Below are 23,398 nucleotides of genomic sequence, written 5' to 3'. Positions count from 1 at the left end.
CTTAAATTTTTAAACACACAGATATCATAACCACATAAAAGTCGCAAATCATATCTGATAAGTAGTTTTTTTAGCGATACAATCATGAGACGGATGTTTTCAAAGTGGATAGTAACGAACGCCGCTTTGTTCAGAGGCCCAAATTCGTCATTGGCGTCTGCAAATTGCCTGCAAACCGAAAGTAAACAACCGTAAACTTAGCTGACGACACCTCTAGCAATCCTGCAACAATATCTTAAATAGCATGTCTCTTCGAAATTGTTTTGACGGAGAAGTCTGACTTGGTGGCGACGTCATGGTTCAATCCTAGTTTCTGTTGTTTTCTCACCATGAAGAAAGAAATTGGCTAAACATTGAAAGCAAGTGGCAGAATAAAGATGGCAATCTTATTTCTCATGCTGAAGGTGGACAAATTTATTTGATGTAGACTCTAATTTTGATGATGTAGTTAAGTTTAATAAAGAATGCCTTGAATTGGAGATGACTTTTCACAGTTCAAGATGTGATCAGGTTATTGAGCAGCAGTGGTAATTCTTGTATGTTGGTAGTATAAGACTGAAGATTTCTTCGTAAAATCCTACTTAAACAATGAGTTATGAGTGTTAGCTGGCTGCCTCGTCAAGCATTATCAATTTTTCTAAGTATTATTTTTGAGGGGGTGAAATGCAGCAATGTCAACTTCTAAAAATTGCCACTGCTGAGTATTGAGTATACTGCAGTAAGCGCAGAAAGGGGAGAGAATATTGTTAGATGCATACAGCTCCCTTCATTGAATTCATCGCTGGATGCTGTGTCTGGGCTTAGAACACTTGATGTATTTGTCTTTGAAGCTCTAATTCTTAAACACTTATGTTTTTTCTCTAGGGATCAAAAGGAGCTAAGCACGCCCTAAAAGTGGCAAGAATTAAGAGAAAGCTGGAGGAAAGAAAAATCAAGCGCATAGCGGCGATGACTATTTCGGCAATGTTGTGTAAGTTGTTTAAGCGTAATATTCTTTGATTAATGTTTGTTTGATACAAAATAATAAAACTGTACGTAGTGTCCTATCATAACCTATTGACTGAAAAACTGAAAAAAATTTAGTTTTGTAAAAATATTATGATCTGAAATTCATGCAATTTTACCAGTACATATATTGAACTGAATTCATCATTATATTTCACAGTAGATGATTTTGCTCTAAAAAGTTGAGGAGGAACTCATTTGAGAGTTTGAGAGGAGGCAAGTAATATGCATTTATGAAATCAGACGTCAGTTTCTTGCCTAACAAGGAAGTTTGTTTTCAGTGGCAGATTAGTTTGTTTGGTATACACCAACGATCATTCATCATGGCTTCTCATAGAAGCGGAAGATTTGAATTGATTCCCTCCAAGGCCGCATGATACAAACGTGAATATCTTATGTAAAAGAATTAAATTTGGAGGTTTCTGATGTGTTCAAATGAGACCTTTCAGGGAGAAAAATCTACAATTTCTTAACTTGTCGACAGGCAGTGTTGAAGTCAAATTAGTGTTTGTAGCTCTTGATGATTTGTAGATTAGATGGATAAAGTGAGATAGAAGTTCGCCATCTTGGTTCTTGGATTCACTTTCAATGGCGAACTGAAAAGAGTCGATCCTCTGTGACAGTTTAATTGTGAGTGAAGTAATTCGGCATCAAATCCACAAAACAGTTTTTTTATTCTTACAGCCAGCCTAGTAATGAGTGGACAATAGGAATGATCTCTAAAATGCACTATGACATCATTTTGCAACAAGGAAGTACTGTTTGGTCGTACTTATGGTAAAAGAAACTATGAGAATAGGGTTTGTTTTTTTCGCAACGTGGTTCTTTTCAGTGCAAATTTATTAAATTTTTTTTTTTTTGGTTTTTTTTTTGTTTTTGCTTCTGTAGCATTCATTTTTTTTCTTCTTTCTTTTCAGTTAATGATGATAGTGATGACCAATTTGTCATCAAGTTAATAGAAAATGAGATGAGACTTAAAAATGCACCGCCGCCTCCACCACCAACTGAACCACAGGAAATCTGGCACCAAACTGGCACCCTGGTCCCGCCAACTGGGGATACCCAGCCCCTTTGGAGTTTCGCAGTCCGGTATACGCGGGTTACCCTAGACAGTATGCCTATGGGTATCCCTTCCCAACAGGGCCCCTATATGCCCCAAGCACATCACTGGCACCAGGAGCTCCTCAGGTACCAGTAGCTCCACAGGCACCAGTAGTTCCTCAGGAACCAGTAGCTCCTCGGGCACCAGTAGCTCCTCAGGCACCAGTAGCTCCTCAGGAACTAGTAGCTCCTCAGGTACCAGTAGCTCCACAGGCACCAGTACTTCCTCAGGAACCAGTAGCTCCTCGGGCACCAGTAGCTGCTCAGGAACCAGTAGCTCCTCAGGCACCAGTAGCTCCTCAGGCACCAGTAGCTCCACAGGCACCAGTAGCTCCTCAGGCACCAACCAAGGCTACGGCACCAGCTACAGCTGATGCATCCAATGACAAGCAAGTATGGGCGATTGATTCATAATGATTTATTTTTTTTTTTTTTTTTTTTTTTTTTTTTTTAGAGTGGTGGGATCATAATGAATGTATGGATGGCTTGTGCACTTGTGGGATCACTGAAATATTAGAGGGAGAAACTAGAAAGAATATCATGAACTGGAATTTTTTTCATCAAAAGGCAACCACCCACTCGTGTTTTTGACAAGATTCGCCCAAATTTTTGAGGGGTTGCAAAAAGAAGTTTCATTCAATCTATAAGCACTCCGAAAATTTCAAGTCTCCATCTCAATTTGTTTAAATGATAGAGAGGAGTAATGCAAGAGACTTGGATCAGCCTGTACACAATCAAGGAATGTCCAATAAAGGCTTTGAAGAAAGGCCTAAGCCTAACTTACAGAATTGCAGGGATTTGAAGCCATGGGTGGGTTTTTTCCTTCTTTCAATCTGTGTCACGAGAGATTGATTTAGAATTTCTCAGAAAACATCCAAATCCATAGGCAATGCTCTGCCAACTAATTATGATACAGTAACATATTAATACTTTTTTAATTTTTGTGTTTTTTTCTTAATTTTCAGAAGGAGCTATTCGAAGAGTTCATGAAATTTTACAAAGATAAAGAAATCTTGGTAAGAATTTTGAGTGAAAAAGTGAAGCAACTATTTTTGTGTTTTTTTCTTAATTAATTTTCAGAATGAACTATTCAAAGCTTTCCTGCAATACTACGAGTATAAAGACAAAAAAATCATGGCAAGAGTTCTAAGTGAAAAAGTGAAGCAACTATATTTATGAAAAAGTAACACTGGGGTTGTATAACTAAATAAAATTACAAGGAACTGTTTGAAAAATCGAAGCAGTTTTGTAGCAGATTTTTTAAGAAAGTGAAAAACTGGGTATTTATTGTTTCGAAGCTGACTGAGTTAAAAAAAAAAAAAGGTTTTATGTTATTTTTGTTGGTGTGTTCTTCTTCAAAAATCGATTTATTCGTTTTCTAGTCATGATATTTGAGAAGTAAAAAAAGCTCTTTTATGCCATGAAGAAATATAAAAGTTAAAATAATCGGAAATTTTCTTTCGGTAATTAGTTATTCTTTGATCTGTTTGTTTTTAACACTTGACTGGAGGAGCAGCTTTATTCAACGGAATAGGACAATATGTTACATTTATTTTTTTTTTCTTGCTTTCAGGATAAAGAGTTTCCCCCCCTAAAAAAGAAAAGGGTAAGTTGACGTTATTATTTTATTTATTATGTTATCCTGACTGATTTGCCTCTTATAAAGATAGGTAAAGAATCTGTTGAAGCGTGTCTCTATGAGGCCCTCTTTGTATGGAGTGTATGTAATATACTCATCTAAAAAAGCAATTTTTCCCAAATGCAATTCAGCATCATGACATGATTTTGAAAGAAAGTAAATAAAAGTAATTTTTTGACAGAAAGGTCATATAGGAAAAATACTGCAGTGAGCAAAATAGAGAGCCAGGAGATGCCGATGGTGACAATTTTTTTTATTTTTGAAGAGCAACAAATTATGTCTTCTCTTATTGTCTTATTAAAAGATCAAAACATCAGGATTCCTTTCTTTGGCCTTCCAATTTGTGATTTTAACAGTACAATATTTAAGTCTTGATTTTCAGTTACCTGGGTGGTAACAATTGCAACAAATTAATACAACAAAAGAATTTGATTTATTCCAGCTTTCCATAGCAACACCAGCAGGATGACTGATATATCATTCCAAATTTCCAGTCAGTATCATCGCACTGGGGACTTTGAATAATTTTATTTAATTTTTATTTTTACAACTCACACTTATGGCACAGAGTTGGGCAGTGGGAACTGAAACAATGTCATTCTTAGTCTCCTGGGTGGTAACAAAAAGCCAACAGCAGATCTCTCCTTTCTATAAGGTCAACGTCTGTTTTACAAGTTCATCATTGGAGGGGACACAATTGCAAGTAAGAACAAGTGATGTAAAGATAACAGGCTTTGCATCACCCTTATCATAAATGGAGTGGATTTAAGGCTTGGAATGATGATAATGCTGTAAATAATTTCCTTTTTTGCAGCTTCATTCGGTGATTTACTTATTGATCATTCTTTTTTCCCGCTTCCCTGACTGGTTGTTTGGTCGTTTGATTCAACTTTTTTTCATTAGATTCCTCTAACATTTTGATTTTTTCTCCCGGCCCTGGAGTTCCACCGTGTCGCAGTGTTTATACCAGGGTGGCTTCCTTCATATCTTACATTTTATGGATTTCCAACTGTAGTGAGCTGTATAATATAAGAGTGGCTTCTTCGCTACCTAACAGTTATTACATTGCCTGCGTTTTCTTCCTCATTATCACTTTTTCTTGAGGATTTTCTTCCTTTGCACGCTTCAAAAGTTGTTGTTCTGGTGGCCTTATTTAATTTTTTTTTTTTTCCCTTTATTTTTTTCTTTTGTCGTGTGATATTTTTCTAATTATGTATATTTTTGGGAATCTGCTTTCTCCTACTTCCCATACTATGTCTTTTTCATATGAGTTGTGGAGTCATTTAATAGGGATGCACAGGCAATTTATGTGTATGTGTATAAAAAAAAAGAGTGCGTGTCCCTTCTGAAGTAAAGAAAACATAGCTACTTAGTTTTTAAAATTTTACATAGTGTAGTGAGACGCAACATTGTAAGATTCTACATAGTGAGATGCAACATTGATGAACAGTTGGTCTACATTGTGAACAGGCCATGAAATGGATAGCATAGATGTGGCTATCTGCTCACTTCTCTAGATTATTGTTGAGTTTCTCTCAGTGAAATCTCTTGATTACATACTCAAATTGCATAGCAAAATCGTGACTGGATAGATGATGAATATTCAATTACCATTGCATTAAAATTGGTTTGAAAATTTATATATTCTCATTTATATACTCATTATGTAACAAATATTTTATCTAAAAATTAATTTTCCTCATTGCTTGATCCTTTGTTTCAGGGCGGCCGCCGACGCTGAATAATAAATAATCTTGATTTAGTTTGCAACCCAGGACGTCTGGCATTAGAAGTCATTAGAGAGTTCAATGTCTTCTATTTTATAGAAAAGAGGTATTTCAAAGTCTCAGCTTCGATTAGTTAAAGGAGGGGTAAACCATTTATGGTCCTCAACTTTCTTTTTCTTTTTTTTTCCCTAATGTGAAGGAGGTGGGTTTTTTCTTCCACCATCTTTTTTTCATTGCATACTGGCAGCATCGAGATAAAAATGTTTTCCTAGTTCTTCTCAAAGAATCGAACATTTTTGGACAAATAACTGCCAGGCAGCCTGGTGTTAGGATGCATTTCACCCTGTTGGCTGAATGCAGGGATCTTAATGTCGATTTTCAATGTGGCAACCTTTCCAGCGTACTATTTTTAATGTATTATTCTGAGCAACGTTATTCTTTCTTCTACCGTGAAAAGGATACTCTCAAAAGTCCCCAGAAATTAAAGTATTTTCTTTTCCCTGTAGAATATTTTAATGTTCCGTAATTGGCATAAGTGTTTGCCGAGTTTAGTAACTGACTTCTTTGAATATTGTTTCTAGTTTTTTGCTCAATGTCTTGCTTTTTTCTGAATTATCATTACCTCTTTCAGGGAAACTACGAAATTTCAGGGAATTTTACTAAGTCAGTAAGAAACTGCGAGCTGTCAGGGAAAATTTGTTAAATCGCCTTTACTTGCTCTCTTGAATGTGTTTCATGTTTCGAACAACAAATTTCGTGTGTTCAGGTTTGGAAGTGGTGATTTTTAATCTTGATGCACATCATGTAATGTTCGGGAGTATAACCTAAAATCTGACAGGCATTTCATTTTCTGCATTTTGTGGCAACCCTGTTTTTTTCCTTTTGCCCATTTTCTTTTGAGTATTTTTTGATAGGGAATGAAGAGCCTCTTGATTTTCTAGCCTAAGTTTCAGCATACAAAAAGCTTTTTCAGGAAATAGACCATTAATCAAGAACTAAATTTCATCTATCCGTACTATTCTTTCTTTTTATATGTGATTGAATGATAGGTAGGCTGAATAGTTTTAATTATTTGACTCGTGGATCTTTCTAGGGGAATGTAGCAATGTCACTGGTAACAAGGTGGGAATTCTCAGATGTTGGTAGATAAACTGTCAAAAAGTTGCCATTTTTAAAGTGTACATCTGAAAATTACCCTCATGAAATTTGAGTCCATCTGTTTTCTATTCATCCAATATTAGGTTTTCCATTTCGTTACAAAAACATTGTCTTAGTCTCTTGTTATGTCCCTCTAATTGACCAAATGAATAATCTCATCTCTTCTCTTCTTTTATCCATGTTGTTCAGCTGCGCTCATTATCCTGCATTTTTTTCTTATTTAATTGCCATTGAGGTTCCAAAATATGAATCCATACCTTAACGCATTAACCCCTAAGGTTTCAAATTGGTATGTAGGGTTTTGCTCTTTCATTTAATGAGTATGCATTTTCAAGGTCCGAAGACTTCCGGAGTTAGTCTCTTGTGTTGTAGTTTTCAAAAGGTAAGACTCATTAGACTGACCGTTGATGAAATTTTAGAAAAATCACTTTTCATCAAAATTCAATGACACTAAATCTGAACTGACAACTGTTCAATACAAATGAAAAACCTCGAAATCAACTTTAACACGTGAAATAGAAGTTTTGCTCCTAAAGACTAAAATTAAATGTTTTTGAAACAAATGTAGTAAATCGGTGAATTTAAAGTTCAACTTAATTTTGGTAAATTTGAACTTGCATCTAAAGAGAGCACTTTTCTGTTAGATCTCAGAATCTCCACCAAAAATCCTTTTTCCCCCCTCTTTTTTTATCGTAAGTAAACTACTAAATCATGAAACTCAAGATATGCACTGATAAACTGTGAAAAATATTCAGTTCATGTAAGCAACTTTTTTCTAGTAATGAGTGAAACTAAAGGGAAAAATCTGAAAAGCTAAGACTGAGAAGTTCTCTCTTTGTATTCAAGTCATCAATTATGGCTCGATTTTGTTGCTAAGAAAATTTAAGTTTTTAATATTTTAATTCATTCTTGTAATTTTACGATTTTTTCTCACTAACTATAATGTTTTCATGTTTTTATTTGCTCTTGTAAAAGTGTTTAAGGCCTCTCAGAGCCGTTAATAGGTATACTATTTGTTTTTAATCGCTAATTTTCATGTTTATAATTAGTTAGCACTTAGTTTTTAATTTTTTCATAATAAATAAATTAATATCAAATTATATATTCTTTCTTCCTCTTCTTTTTCATCATCATCTCACGTAGGATATCATATCATCTCTTAAACATTTTTCATTTTTTTATACACGCAATAAGAAAAAGATTTGGTTCAACAAGTTTAAGACTTTGGGCGGACTCTTTACTCCTTTAAATCTGAAAGTTTTCTGGGGGATTTTGTAGTTTCATTACATTATCTCACGTAATATTTCTTATGATCTCTTTTAAAGAGGATTTTGTACATGGATGGGTAGAGTTGCATAATGTGTATTTCAGTTTGCAACGTAAAAAAATCCTTGACCTTTTTTTACTTAGTAATTTTATTTATTTTTTTAAATGAAATTAAATCAACAGTTCCTCTTGAAATAGTGGATGGCTTTTCTGCACTTAGGAAATCACTGTCATTTTTCTTCTTCAATTGTATATATAGTAGTTACTTACAGAAAATTGGAAGACTATGATTTGCTTATTTTAAAGTTTCAATAGAGATAGGCGTTTTTCAAAATTTAATTTTCCATATTTATTCCCTTGAAACATCAGCTAGAAATTAGTATGAAGGCTTAATTTAGTCAGACCATATATTTAAGATGAAAGATGTAGAAAGCGTTAACTTTTATTTTTATTTATAATTTTACCTTGAAGAAGGGAAAAAGAAACATTCTCTCAAATCCAGGAGCAATGAGAATTTGGAGAATTACTTATCCTTCAAGCCAATGCTCAGACGTTTGAGGGAGGTGCGGGAGTAAGGAGGCAAGCTAAGCCACCAACTCTCATCCCTGAGATCGCTTCTGTACCTAAGTCTGATGATCCAAATGGTGGAAAATGTTCTTTCTGCTATACGCCTGCAAAGGTGTTTTCAGAGAAAGGCAATTTTCAGATGGCAAGATTATGTTTCGTTCAGGTACCTCATCGTTTCTCAATTATGTTTCGTTCAGGTACCTCATCGTTTCTCAATAAAGAAGTAAGTATTTCATGTGAATTAAAAAATGGTTAGACCTCTGAGGTTTCTTGCAGAATAAGCGTACTTGCGGATTTTTACCATAGCTAGGAACCTAGAGATTGGCAATAGTTGTTACCAGAGTTCATACTATTTGCCTAATGTATTCAATGTTACCTTCTGTTTCAGTGGCATGATTATTAATGTTATTATTTCCCTTAGTTCAACACAATGCAACAGCTTGAACTAGAAAAATTTATATGCCCTGTTACAGGGGCGAACATTGCTCCTAAGTATTAGGGCCTTTATTTCTTTAGAAAATTTGCATCGCTGTCAAGTAGGTGTCTAAAATGGGGTAAACTAATTGAGAATGAAGTTCAATTACTTTGTTCCCTTTTAATGCAAAGGAGAATGCAGCATTCTTTTGTAAGTCGGTTTTTAAGTTGATTTTTCGTGCAGCCCCAAGTTCATTTTAATTTTCAAGTTCATTAACTTTCTCGTCGACTATTAGTTAGTGTGCTCTTCAATTCCTGCTGTCCCAGACAATTTCTCACACTGTAAATTGAATCATGGATGGCTCCAAATTAGACCTCTCAATAGTTGATAACAGGATCGGAGGACTGAGCGATCACCTTATTCAGCCAGCATGTGAACCAGGCATAACTCAAAAATGAAGCGAAAAGATGATTTGGATCATTAAGTGAAGTGTAGTAAGCCAGGGAAATACGTAGTAGGTGTTTTTGTTGAAACCGACTCGAATTTTCATACTCGGCAACCTGTGAGAGTCTCTGCTTGGCTGTGACTATCTTTCAAGCCGCTCTATTGCTACTGCGAGTTAATTTTATATTTAGTGGTGACGTTATCACCCATAATTACTTATATCTTCAAGCTAAGAAAATAGAACGTGTACATACCTTTCACAAAATTGTATCCTAAATAATGTCAGGAGCAATGAACGATGCTTGTAGCAACTGTAGACGCAAAATCAGAGTCTCTGAAAGAGTTAAATGGGAGCTTAAACCCACAGTCAAAGATCTCTGATTTTGTGACAATAAGTTGATTAAATGACTACACTAAACAGAGAGGTGGTAGGTAGAATTGAACGTTACTCCTCCAGATAAACAACTGCTGCCGATGTCCAAGTAATTGAGGTTCCCAAAACGGTAAGAGGAGGGGTTTCCCAAGACTAATCATGCAAAGAACATGGCGTTCATGCCAATAACATGCACTTAAAAAAAACGCAATCACTTCAGAAGGCATGAGCTGTTACTTTTGTTACCTTGTTACTATTGTTGGGCAAAATGATGTTTCTAACAACTCCTGACGCAAAATCAAAGAGACTCAGAAGAAACCAATTTGAGCAAATGCTCACAGTCTAAGATCTTTGATTGTGTGACATTAAGTTGATCTATGATTGCACTGTTCCATAAAGGGATGAAATTGTGCCTCACATACTAAGGTACGCAAGCCCTGCGTAACAAGAACGGTAGAAGAGATAGGAGGATTCCAAGATAAATAAGGAAATATGTTCTTAATGTCAATAAAATACACATCAGAGAAGCATAATCACTCCAGAGCACATAGGTTGATGGCAAGATATAGAGCGAATAAATTTCGGTCGAAGTTCAGTGACAGTCGCATGTGAAGGCCGAGGCTCATATTCCAGTAATTTTTAGACTTTAGTAGTGAGAATACATTCTGTGATGTAAATGCTGCATCCTTTGGAGAGTTTGGCACAATTTCGGTGTAATTTCGTTAACATAATTTACCTGAATTACATCTATCGCTTAGGTCAGGTACTGACATCAACAAGACGACATAACCTCACTTAATAAAGATACCACTTGAACATTTTAAGAGAAACTAAGGTAATAGAATATCGGGCTCCAGTAGAACACGTGAGACGTAATAATATGAGTATGTAAATATAGTAGTTAGCATCTACAAAGAATTAAACTCTTATCCAAATTAGGTAAATCTATTCACAACTAGTTAAAGTAAAGAGGTTGGTAACGACCGACCAGAAATCACTTGAGATTTTTAAGAAACCAATGAAGTAGTGTATCGGGATAAAAGTGGGCGTAATAATATAAGTGTGTAATATTAGTTAGGATCTAAAATGAATTGAACTTTTAAATTACATCTGTTCATTATTCACAAATAAATACAGTAGATGGAGGTTGATAACGACGACAGGAATTTCGTTCCCGAAACTCGGACGAACCTGAACAGAATGAACCAATGGCGTTGAACCATTATATTACTGGTTTTTTTCTAAATTCAAAAATTATAGCTAAAATTTTGAAGGATGTAAGCGGATGCTGGATTATCCGTGAGATAAAGCGCTTTTTTATGTGGCAAAATGAAATCTTCACATCTTCACGGAGTGCCCTTTATATAGGCTCCATTACAATCCGCGGCCGGGTAAGCGAGAAATCTGTTGTTAAAGATGGTCATGACGGGCAGTTTAGTCGTATTTTCCGTAATTTCTCTTTAAGAACACTAGGAATGTTACAAAACTGTAAAAACCGTGGACACGGTAACATGACGATTCTTTAGGTACCCACTTTTATGGGTCTAAGGTTTACCGTTATCGCGGAGTTTGAGTGACTTTCTCAGTACCCTGGATTCTTGAAATTCAAATTTCCCGGCAAAGTAAAAAGTAAAATTTTCCTTGTTTTGGGTCATTAAGTGCTTATAACTTTTTGAAAACTCAATGGATCTTATTGAAACTCTTCCACTTTGTAGTCCTAATTGAGATGCGTCCGTAGACACCAAGATCGTAGGAATCCGTGCCGTCGTTTGGGCTGCAGTCGAATGGCAATCGAATCAATTTTCAAGTTAAGGGAGTTGCCTGTGACTAAGAGTGTCGGCCACCCGTTTGTTATCGGGACTTTAGTAGGACGTCATTTTCCTCGACCGGGGGTGGCTACCGCCACTCTTGACTTACTCTGATTGACAAGACAGATTGCACGAATATCTCATCCAGGAAAAATTAAAAGAGTTTTAAATTGATTTAAAAGTTCAATAAAAATGTGCTCGGAGGCCATAAAATACTCTTTTTCAGTTCATCATCGGAGCGTCAATAACGGTAATAGCACATCAGCTAGTAATGAGCCGTGAGTCAGCAATTATCGATATTTTTCATTAATTATGATATAGAATTAAACAATAATTTTATTAAAATACAGATCAATCGAAATTCACGACACGCCACTGCTATTGGCTATATTTGGACTACATTTTGCAATTTAGAACTACAGTTTCTAGCTCAGTCAGAAACAATGTATGCATTAGTTTCCCGATGCACATAAGTGTTTTCACGGATGACCGACAAAGTGTTGTTCCTAATTGCAAAATGAAATCCATTATATCGCGGTTTATCAGGTATTCAATGGGCCTGTTGCATGCAAGAGATACAGCCGCGCGAATAGACTTTTTAGAGGTTAAATGACACGAAAATTACGATGGTCACATTAAAAAAGTCTGAAATACACTCCTTACTGCGCAATTTGCGTTGTTAGGAACGCGCTTTTTCAAATTTCCCGCCTCTGGGGGCAGTTTTCTAATCACCGGAAACGAGCAAACGGCGGGCTCGGTGATTTCCGGAAGATGCCGAGTCGTTGTTGTTGTTATTTTTTTCTTCAGTTTGTTCACAAACCCAACGTGATCTCTTATAGTGGTCCATATACGCTTTATGCGGTCACCAAATCGATCAACTTTTAAATATCCAACGCAATCCTTCTACATTTCATTTCACGATATCATGAGCTCCGATTTTTAGGTTATGTTGTCAGTTTTAGTTGACCGGAAATAGCCGCGAATTGCCGTTAATTGTTTCCGTAAGAAAACTGCCCCCCGACGCGGGAAATTTGAAAAAGCGCGCTCCTAACAACGCGAATTGCGCAGTAAGGAGTGTCTTTCAGACTTTTTTAATGTGACCATCGTAATTTTCATGTCATTTAACCTCTAAAAAGTCTATTCGCACGGCTGTATCTCTTGCATGCAACAGGCCCATTTAGTAGTCAAGAAATTATCACTTTAAAATTTACCCATTGTGTGGAAACTTGTTTGGTGTTTTGTCGATGAGCAAACGAGATTCGTAATGTGATGACACGCTCTCAACAAAACATCCGATATTTTGGATTGGGTTGTCTTCAAACGAACTTGCCTTTTAGCGGGACGAACTGTGGAAGGATAGAGTGCTGCACAGAACCGGAAAGAGAGGGAGATTTCCATCTTGATGACGCGACTTTGGACGAGTAGGAGGAGTGTGAGGCTGTCGACGGAGAGTGGGAAAAATACTCTTATACGCTGCATTCATTTCATGTTGCCGAATTTTGTTGCATTTTCCTGATTATGGACACTGGAAAAAAAAAAAAAAAAAAAACACTTTGGATCTGGAGACCAGACTTTTAAAAACATCGACAAGAAAAAATACTCTTCGATTCAATCGGATTTTTGCTTAAATCAAGAACCAAGCTTCTTAATTTGAGCGGATTTCCTTTTGATTTAAGCTTAGATCTGATTGAATCAAGAGTCATTTTTCTTGTCAATGTTTTCAAGAGTCTGGACTCTAGATCCAATGTGTTTTTTTTTTTCTAGTGCATTCACCAGTGATGAGTTTACCAATCACGGAGGTAGATTCTCAGCCATTCCATAGTCGACGCGTAAGGTGCGTTAGGTGTAACAATCGCACAGCTTGAGAACATGCGTAAGCCTCTGGGAGCGGAATAGAAAACCAGGAAGCTATGCCCCGTGGTCTCTACGCGGCCCAACCCCCGAGGGCGCTTCGCGCTCTTTCAGGCCCGCTTCGACAAAAGAATGACAAAAAAAATGACTAGATTTTCATACCCAACCCTCATGGACGTATTTCTGTCAAATGGAACTAAGCGCCAATTTGAGTTCCTGTTGAGGAATTTAGAATGCCGGATAGCGCGTTCTGTCAAACGGAACTAAGCGCCATGGAAAAGCATTGAGAGCATAGGACGGAATGATCCCGGCGCCCGGTTCCGCCGCCAATCCATGCCTTCCTCTACCTTCCTCACCCTATGGCGCTTAGGTCCGTTTGACAGAAATACGTCCATTTGTCCAATCTTCTTCTGGCAGGGAGCTGTTGCTTCAATGAGAATGGAATAAAAAGTCTGCATTTATTTGTAATTTCACGCATAGGAAACTTCTTACTGTAAAATTATCAAATAATACCAATATTCACGGGAAAAGGGACCCTACTTTGCGTAGGCCAATTGTTTAGGACAGATATCTTTTAAAAAAATGGGCATCAGAGTTCCCAACGGAAAATATACATCAGCACCCGAATAGGAGAATGGGAGTAAACCAGTTTTTTTTAAGCGCGATGGCGTATATTTGCAATTCAATCCCACAATTTTAAGCCACAAACATCTTAAAAATGTTACGTAGTAAATTATTATGGCCCTCTTCGATTTTTTGTAAAGTGCCCGGAAGCCAACCTCGCTTACCTCTTTAATGTGAATTATCTAACTCGAGATTGTGCCACACTCCAATTTCTTCTCAAAAATGACGCAGAGAACCTGAAAAGTTGCGGAAAAATTGACTGTTCGGAAAGTATTTTTATTTTGAAGCCTGGACCTGACCTACTCTCTATCTTGCGTGATTCCGTAAGCCAAGTTCAACCAACCCCCCACCTCCCATCACACGTAATAATTCAACCGGCCTCCAAAAGCTCAATCCTTAAATCCAATCGAGTCCTCAAACAGATAAACGTTCTTTCTAAAAACTTTCCGACGTACTTCTTTCATATACATGCGTCCCATTTTGAACAGCTTAAGGACCTCAAAATAGGTCAATGCTCTAACCCGACTTCAATGTTGTGTAAGTACATAGACGGTAAAGCTAGTAAAACAGGCGCACCGGTGATCGCGAGAAGTACCTCCAAGACATAAAACAAGATTACACGGAGGGAAGCTGTCTCCTGATGCAGTGCGAAAAAACTAGAAAGCAAACACGTCCTTAAAACGTCGCTCGAGGCAACGGAAGCTGGGCAACGCCGCACCACCCCACCCCGTTCGCTCGCCCTCTTTTGTTTAGCTGCATTCTTGCAAAACATGCAGTAAAACATGCACTTACGATTCGGCGAGTTCGAACTCCCGAAGCGAAGAAAATAAATTTAAAACACACACACATCCGTTCCGATGGCTAGCTCCCCAGCTTCGAACCGGGATCTCGAAATATGAGTTTCAATGGGATTTATAGTTTGTCTGCCGCCGGGAGGAGAAGAAAATTAAAATAAAGGGGAGGAAAAATAAGGATTAAGTTGCGCGTGATTTATGGAGTCGGGGCTTGGGTATTTTTTGAAGCTGGGCGACTTGTAAATTTTTTAAATTTACGTCGGTCGGAGGAAAGAGACCTCGAGGGTTTACGACGGTTATAGAGCGGCCTACTAGGTCACTGTTTCACCACTTGTTATATCTCAAGGGCTCGAAAGATTTGTTGACGAAAACTACTCTCGGGACTGTGCAAAATAAAGTGAATAAAACATAAAAGTTTGAGCGAACGACTGAGGATGGAAAGGTAACGGCCAGAAAACACGTCTCGCTACTATAAAAATTGATGCAAATGAGTACGCTCAAAATTTTAGCTTTTATTCGAAAGATTTGGTTTCACCCAAATTGGGGCTCGTAAGCAGGATCTATGCGAAAATATTACAATTTTTCAATAGGCTCGAAAAAAAAGGTTTCCTTTTGTGTCTTAAGTGACGTGTGTGGTTTGATTCGAAAGCTCTTCTCTTCAAAATTCTTTAAAAGTATAACTCAGATGTTCCCATTGCTCAATTTTTCAGAAAATCAAGCAAAATCTAAGGAAATAAATAATCAAAAACGGGATTTTTTTCTTCACAAAGTTTGATTTTCCAAGAAGAATTCTACCAGCGTTTTGTTAAAATGAGGGATGGGTATATAATTTGATGTAGTTTTAATTTTTGAAGGTAGGAAATTTTAGGGGGGAAAAGTCCTCTTTAAGTTTGAATTCCATTTACCTGCGTTTTGATAAATGAAGAATACTCGTATTTTGAGGTATTCTTAATTTTTGAAAATGCAGAGAAAGCCAGGAAAAGAGTTTATTTTCTCTTCACAAAGTTTGAATGTTTTTTTTTACCAGCGCTTTAATAAATTGCAAATGGGCATATTTTGAAGTGGGTTTAATTTTTAAGCTTAATGTAGCAGGGACAAATCATTACAATCACAACTTTTTTGAAGTTCAATGTCTTATCGAAACGGAACTCATATTCAATACCATTAACCAAGAAACCAGTTAATGACTCTTCCTTTCCAAATACCCTTAACGTTCACGTTATCTCCTCCCCGATATTTTCACAGGTTGTAAGCCTTTTGGTCCCACTCAGCAGGTGGTTGCCTTCTCATGCGTATTTGCCGAAGTTGAGCGTATCAACAGTTTAAAAGAAAATTAATTAGTCTAATTTGAAAGTGATTGATTGGCGTTTCAGATCCCGAGAACACGGAGGCGGCTGACTTGCAGAGGAAGCTGGAGCTACTGGGTGACATCATGGAGCATCAAGTCTATCCGGAGCAGACGAGGAGGCAAGCGCAATACTTCGGCCACTGTAAGTTGTTCTCTTTCATTTCTTAAGTAGCTAATTAGCCGTGGAAAAATCATGTAAATACGTGAAGCACGACGTCCTAATCCTCAATCATTACTTTGTGTCCTTTGAATATTGCGTATGATTGTCTCTGTACATCATTACATCCAATTACACCGGGTTTTTATGTTCGGACTCTTTTCTGGTAGGATTGGAGCACGCATAAGCCACTCAGGAGTCAATTAAAAGCTGCAGGTAGTAATCGTCGGATTTTTCTGTCCTTAGCCGGAGAATCATAAATTATTATTAAAAAATAATTTGTCATTGAGAAGGATAGAATTGCACTCACTGTAGATGTATCAAATAGATGAACTATAAATATGACAAACAACGCAGGCACTGAATAATTGCTGAATTTCAATCTATTTGTTATGAAAAAAGTAATAAAATGTGTGTTATAAAAAAAGTATTTAGAAAGTAAAGAAGCAATTGAGATAGGACTTATTACAACGCTTGAGATAATCCTCTTGAATGCATGGCATCAGTTAGTGCACTTGTGAGTACTAGTAGTGAAATTAGTAATCTTAGTTGGGTTTGTTTCGGGTAGGCAACTAAACTAACTCGTCGAGAAAGCATAGAGTATCACTGAATTTGAAGGTGCTGCAAGCCGAGAACGGGCTTTTAATGTTCTTTCCGAATGAAACATTTACCATGTAGTTGCGAATTATTGTAAAGTACGTGACAAGTTATCGAGCATGTCGTTTGGAAATTGCTCGTCGCCTGGAGCTCACCATACCCACCTCAAAGGTAGGTCAACAGCTGAAGAAGGCTGAAGACTGCTGCTGCCATATAATTTACCATAAGGAATTTTTGAATCCCCAAAATTAAGAGTTTCCACCTGGCGCTAAGAGGTTTCCGCAGGGACCAGCTTTGTCTCCGAGTGTCTTCTAACCTTACGGAGCAGAATTCACTCTTCCTGCAGAGTGACATCCCTTTCTTACAAAGCAGAATCCTCTATCTCTGCGGAGTGAACTTAGTTCCGACGCAATTTCACCATTTACAACATTCACCCAATTCTCTATTTTACCCCACTTTCGTATCACTCGGGTTGCTTGGCAACTGTACACGCTCCGGAGTATACAGGATGATCCAAACGTCCCGGCTAGCAACAGGCATTATTTTCGTAACTTTTGAACGAATTGAGGTACAGACTTGAACTTTTTTGTTTCATCCTAGGTCAAAGCAAACGAATTTTGGGACCCTCCAAAGTTTTAGCGAACTACGTTGTAAGAGCAAGAATCCTGGTGGTAATAGGGGTGGTGTGGAACTTTTGTATCACCCTGTACTTATTGTCACTGGAATAATTAATGCGACAATCATTACGTACCCGTGTCCTTTGGGGTTGGAGACTGCGGTAACTACACTCAGCGTAGTGGGAAATTCTTAACACTAAAGTGCGAGAGAATAGATTGGATTCTCACGGGAGAAGGAGGGTTTGATGAGAGTGATTCGCCGACATTTTATTTGCATATTTGATTAAGATTTGCATCCAAGCTAGTTCTAATTAATCATTTTTAATTAAAGCGTGTCAAGCGACGGCGGAATGAGGGAATACGGTAAAAAACGCACCGACCTGACCCGAGATTGGTCGAAGTGTGGAAGGTTGAGAAGAGGGTTGCCGCTGCTTGCTTTCCTTTTATTTCCAACGTTTTAAACGTGTAATTGGACGTAGTTAAGCAGAGTTAGCCTGACCGCATTTCACGTCACCCATTTTTTTCCGAATGTCTTTTTTTTAAAGCAGAGAACTATTTAAGCAACGTACCATCTTGATATTCTCACTGACTTTCCCTTAAAATCAGATTTAGGATAAATGGACGCATTTCTATAAAACAGAACTATGTGCATTAAGACATGAGCCCTGAGACCCATAAGAATATATGCTTTTTAGGGTTCAAGTCATAATGCACATAGTTCCGTTTGGCAGAAATACGTCAAAATATACGAATAAAACTTCGGGTCGGGATGTTGCTTATATTTTACTAATTAAGTAAATTAAGCATTAGATAAAACTAAGCTACATCTGAGGGCTGATTATTGAAATTAATAAACAAATCAATAGATAAAGACGACGACGGGAAAATAGAGCGATCCTATTGGTTGAAACGAGTGGTTATCAAAATGATCGAATAACTAAAGTATCTCTCGTGGGTTGCCCCTGGGTAGTATATCACTTAGCTCTTTTGTCCATGACAATCAGCTGCTTCCATCAACAGGATCTCTCCAATTTAGCTTTATTAGTTCTACCTATAGCTTTGTCTATCGATTTCAATAATCAGTCGTCGCACAAAGGACCAACCATCGACCGCCTCCTTTGAACTTACCTCTCGACCTACTTTTCACGGCGATTACCGTTCTCATTACATTTTTACTTTATTTCGATTGTATTTTCAAGCTTTGATATGCCTCATCTTCGGCTTTTGATTTTTCTTCCGAAATGATTTCCATTGCATCGAACTAAGGAAAGGTCTTCAGACATTGCCATATTCTTTCTGATAAAATACGAAATTTCAAAGAAACTTGTGGATATTTTTCTTCCAATTTTTCAGGGAATTCGATTCGCAATTCAATGAACGGCACCTGAAAAATGTAAGAAAAAATATTCATGCATTTCCTAAGAAGTGAAGGTTTTATGAAGAGAAATTGTCATTATCCGGACGTACTTATGACGTTTTTATTGAGCGCGGCAGCGTTTTGCGCCTTCACGCGGACCGTTTCGCACAGACGGAATTCATCATGTAATGGGTGTTCGACGTTCGACCCTGATTTTGAATTCGTGAATCGTCCGAGGTTTGACCCCATAGGTCGTTAATCGAATCACTATCGATAGGTAGTATTGCCGAAATAGGGATATATCGATCGATACATCGACCTGCACATTTGGCAAAACGGGCACGAATCAATCACCCAACGGAGAGGGTGTCAAGGCGAGTAACTCCACCACGGAGACAACGCGACGATTCGTCATCCGGATGACAAAAAAGCGTAACTAAATATTCAGATGAGTACAGACAAGTTATAAATTTATGTACAACAGGGCTCATTGCCGAGAGCAGTTACGCTTTTATGTCAGTAGGGCGACGGATTGTTCGAACAAAATATGAATCGGTTGATGCTAGAACCTCACTAATCCAATTTCTAATGAGCCTTGAATTCCGTAAGGATTAATATATTCTAGGGCTCGTCCGCTATAGGACATGCTTGGTTTTGGCATCCACAGATTCATATTCTGCTGCGCTAAAGAAGTACGCCGTATGAGCTTTCGGACGTTGCAAAATTATGCTCGATAAAATACGAATTTGCTGGGAGACTTGTGATATTTTTTTCCAATTTTTCTAATAATTTAAGTCGTAATTTAATCCGAAGAATCTAAGATTCTGAAAGAAATTTTTTTTTAAATTTTCTCAGAAATGTATATATTTTCTAGGGAAATTTGGCAATGCCCGCTATCACATACGGGGTTTTTCTCAGCACGGCAGTATTGTGAAAACTATAATTAATGATCGGATGACAGTGCTTTTCCATTCATTCGAGTGGAAACAGAAGCAGCTCGAAAATCTGCGGTGATAGCTTCACTATTCGAAAAACCAATTATACAGTGGAGGATTATTGTTGTTGCCGCAGATTGTATCAACATTTTTAAACACCATGATCGGAGTAGCAAGGAACGCCCGCCTCTTCCATTCCAGGCAGTGGTGACGCCGTCAGATTATCGATATAGCCCCATTTGAAACTATTCTGAAGAATCGATTATTCAGGTGTTCGTTGGGAATACCCTGTATAACAGTGGAACAACAAAGATGAAAAAAACGGGAAACAAGGCTAAAAATACACAATTATGAAACCCGAGACGTTTCGACTCAACACTGAGTCATTTTCAGTCGGAAACAATAAAAAATTTTAAAAGAAAAACGCTAAAAACCTGAGCTCTACATGGTGGGGCCGGGATCTGAGAGAAAAAAAAAAAAAAAAAAAGAAAATTGATAACAAACAAGACACATCGATGCCAGCACCAGTAACCGAAAAAGACCGATACGCTAGTTCACGATCCACACACAGATGGCAGCACTAACCAGTGAAACAATTAAGTTCAAGGAAAAGCCAATAGGTGCCGCTGGGGCGTCAACCTAAACCTGACTTTTTAAAAAGTGAGTGGTAGATCCCGGCCCCACCATGTAGAGCTCAGGTTTTTAGCGTTTTTCTTTTAAAATTTTTTATTGTTTCCGACTGAAAATGACTCAGTGTTGAGTCGAAACGTCTCGGGTTTCATAATTGTGTATTTTTAGCCTTGTTTCCCGTTTTTTTCATCTTTGTTGTTCCACTGTTATCATCGTCTCGGGCTGCTCCTAAAAATTTGTATCTATACCCTGTATATCGATCTCTTTCCATAGATTCAAATGGCAGATCTATCGATATATCGCAAAGCACGCCACGACACTGATTTCAGTGATCGGGGTGCGTGTTTTTGTCGAACGTTTCGCTTCTGTGTTTTGCTTCAGCCTTCACCCCAAACGAACGATGAGTTTGTCTTGTTGTGTTTATTTTGCTTAGGTCGATTTAGCTTTTTCTCTCAGAATGTTCAGTAATTGTTCCATTGGCTCTCAACATTTCGATGTAGTCATTAAGCTCCATAACTCACCCTTCTTCATCGGAAGCTTGCACAAAACATGATGAGCACAACAGATATTTTCAAATTAATCATTAAAAGAATCAAGCGGCATTTTCTACGTTCAAACTTTTCACTCGTGAAAAAAAAAATATACGTTGAAAAAAAAGTAATGAGCTATACAGACATACTGTCGTGCTAAGGAAAAACGCCTTATGAACATTCGATTGTTGCTAAATTTCCTTCGATAAAATGTTTATTTTTTAGGAAAGTTATGAATATTCTTCCTTTACATTTTCAGAACCTTTAGGTGAAAGTACGAACAAAATAATCTGAAAAATGGGGAGGAAAATATTCATAAGTTTATCAGGAAATCTGCGTTTTATCAAAGGAAATTTGGCAACGTCTGGAGGTCCATACGGCGTTTTTTCTTAGCACGGCAGCATACTGTCCGTTCCGATCTTAGAGCCCAAAAGTACCGGGTTCTGGAGCGGCAGCTTCGACTGCTCCGGGTTCAATTAGAGTAACTTGATGGAGGATCGCCATAAAGCTATCCATTTTATTGGTTCCTGGTATTGAATTTCACGGAACTCTTAAGACCCAAAAATGGCGGACCCTGAAAGTAAATGTGAATACAGAATGACTCAAAATGTAGCACTCAAAAAAAACACCCTTTTTGGGCCCTGAGGCCTCCCTGGAAAGTGGAGGAGCGAGATATCCATGCTCTCTCAATCAACGCACTTTACGTTCAATGGCCGGAACAACGCGAGTGCTACCCCCAAAACTTGTGAACTCGCATAACGCTGTGAATTCTCCTCCAGTTACATTTCAAAATTCGCAGATCCCAAAGGATTCAATATCACAACGGTATAGCTTTCCTTCCTAGCCAGGTGCAGACCCTCCAGTAAAAAATAATGACTATTTGCCGACAGACCACATGAAGTTGCCCGACATGATTGAATCATAAGCATGCCGAAAGCGCACGGTCAGAAATTGTACGGGAGCTCTCAAATGCCGACGTGCCTAGCAATGGGAAGCGGCCGATGGCCAATAATTGACCCGGTTTTCAAGATCGCATATGGGGCCCATCGCGTGTCGTTCAATTGGTTGTTGATAACGTTTGTGACCGCACAATAATGCTAGGCTCCCAGTGTCGAAGCGGGAATTATCGGTTATCGGTATTTTCCAATTTGAATCCATGGTAAAGAATCGAATCGTTACGAACACCCTGATAATCGATCCTTTTACATAGGTTTGTACGGCAGATCAATCGATCTATCGCACATCCCGACACGCCTCTGAAGCTGTCGATGGTAAGCTCACCAATTTCACACGGAAAACGGAAGAGCTCAGTATTCAGGTTATAAACATGCACTACGTTGGATTTCGTCATCGATAAAACGAATTGTATATGACCTGAAATGAGCTAAATTTTTCACATCTACCTGGGGTTCTACTTGAGAGAATCCGGATTTTTTTGCGAATTCAAGCAGGATTCGTATGAAAACATTTGTTATTGATGTAAAGTAGTCTCTTATTGTGTAGCTTCCTGTGACAAGAAAGTCCTGTGTCCAGATACTCTTGAAAACCGGGGAAATTGTACGGAAGCATATATTATATAAGTCCTGGGGTAATGATCCTCAGTGCGCGGTGGAAAATGTCTAAAAAGAGCAATTGTTGTCAATTATAAAGTCAGAAAGTGAGCCCACAATTTACAGTGAAAAGCTGACTTAGAGTAACCAACAGACTGTCAAATGGACGTATTTTTGCCAAACGGAACTGTGTGCACTGTGACGTGAGCCCTGTTATGCATACATCCTTATGGATCTTAGGGCTCATGTCATAATGCACATAGTTCCGTTTGGTAGAAATACGTCCAGATAGGTAGACCGAATGATTCTTTAAAATCAGCCTAACAACATCACACGCCACTTAACTATCAAGTTTTATTATTTTACATAAAACTCAGAAAACTTTTACAAGTATATTCCCTATTCTCTCGAAAAAAGTCAAATAATTTTTCATCGTATCATGGCTTAGTTGTTAATAAAATAAATGAAATATGCGAGGACAACACCTTGCGTCATTTGATCGAAATTTTTCCTCAGAAGTTTGAGTCAGTTTTCTGTAGATCCTCCCACTATGTAGATATTAATCTCCAGTCATAAATTTTGCTTTTAACTCGATTATGACAGGGCAGTTCAATGGAGAGTGGTCATAGTTTGGGAGTTGCAACTGAGCTCAATGAGGCAAGGTCTTATCTCGAATTTTTTTTATAACCTCATGATTGTTTTATTGAGCGGTAGTTAAACTCTCACGCAAAGCTATTAACACATTGAAGGTTCGAATCGGACGGTGGCGAAATGAATGCAAAAAATAAAACATATTAATTGCCTTGTTTTGGAAACTACAAACTTTATTTATCATTACCATATATTGACGGCGAAACTTCCAAACCACGTATCTCGTTTGCGGTGTTTAAAAATCTCCGCTCCTA

The 23,398-nt window shown here is 37.8% G+C and overlaps 2 protein-coding genes across 3 annotated transcripts in view; both read left to right on the top strand.

The window, feature by feature from the left end:
- The window catches only part of unc-13, a 441,250-nt gene that overhangs the window by 89,463 nt on the left and 328,389 nt on the right, over positions 1-23,398 (top strand). For both annotated transcript variants that reach the window (XM_072299723.1, XM_072299724.1), the window contains one exon: positions 16,146-16,262. In XM_072299723.1, coding sequence (XP_072155824.1) covers positions 16,146-16,262 — 117 coding nt within the window. The remainder of the gene's footprint in view (positions 1-16,145; positions 16,263-23,398) is intronic.
- On the top strand, positions 1,730-11,609 carry LOC109042669 (uncharacterized). Its single transcript, XM_072299045.1, has 6 exons — positions 1,730-1,760; positions 2,021-2,499; positions 3,072-3,122; positions 3,680-3,712; positions 4,314-4,448; positions 5,469-11,609. Exons 1-6 carry the CDS (start codon positions 1,730-1,732, stop codon positions 5,484-5,486), a joined length of 747 nt encoding a protein of 248 aa, XP_072155146.1. The 3' UTR covers positions 5,487-11,609.

The sequence above is a fragment of the Bemisia tabaci genome, chromosome 4, assembly GCF_918797505.1.
Source record: "Bemisia tabaci chromosome 4, PGI_BMITA_v3".
NCBI lineage: Eukaryota > Metazoa > Arthropoda > Insecta > Hemiptera > Aleyrodidae > Bemisia > Bemisia tabaci.
The sequence above is the reverse complement of the archived record's forward strand: the minus strand, read 5'-3'. Positions and strand labels throughout refer to the sequence as shown.

Bases quoted from the DNA above. Each gene is read 5' to 3' on its own strand.
- LOC109042669 (XM_072299045.1), top strand. From the start codon at position 1,730: ATGCACTATGACATCATTTTGCAACAAGGAA. The intron at 1,761-2,020 runs GTACTGTTTGGT...ACTGAACCACAG, and splicing joins CATCATTTTGCAACAAGGAA to GAAATCTGGCACCAAACTGG. The intron at 3,123-3,679 runs GTAAGAATTTTG...TCTTGCTTTCAG, and splicing joins ACAAAGATAAAGAAATCTTG to GATAAAGAGTTTCCCCCCCT.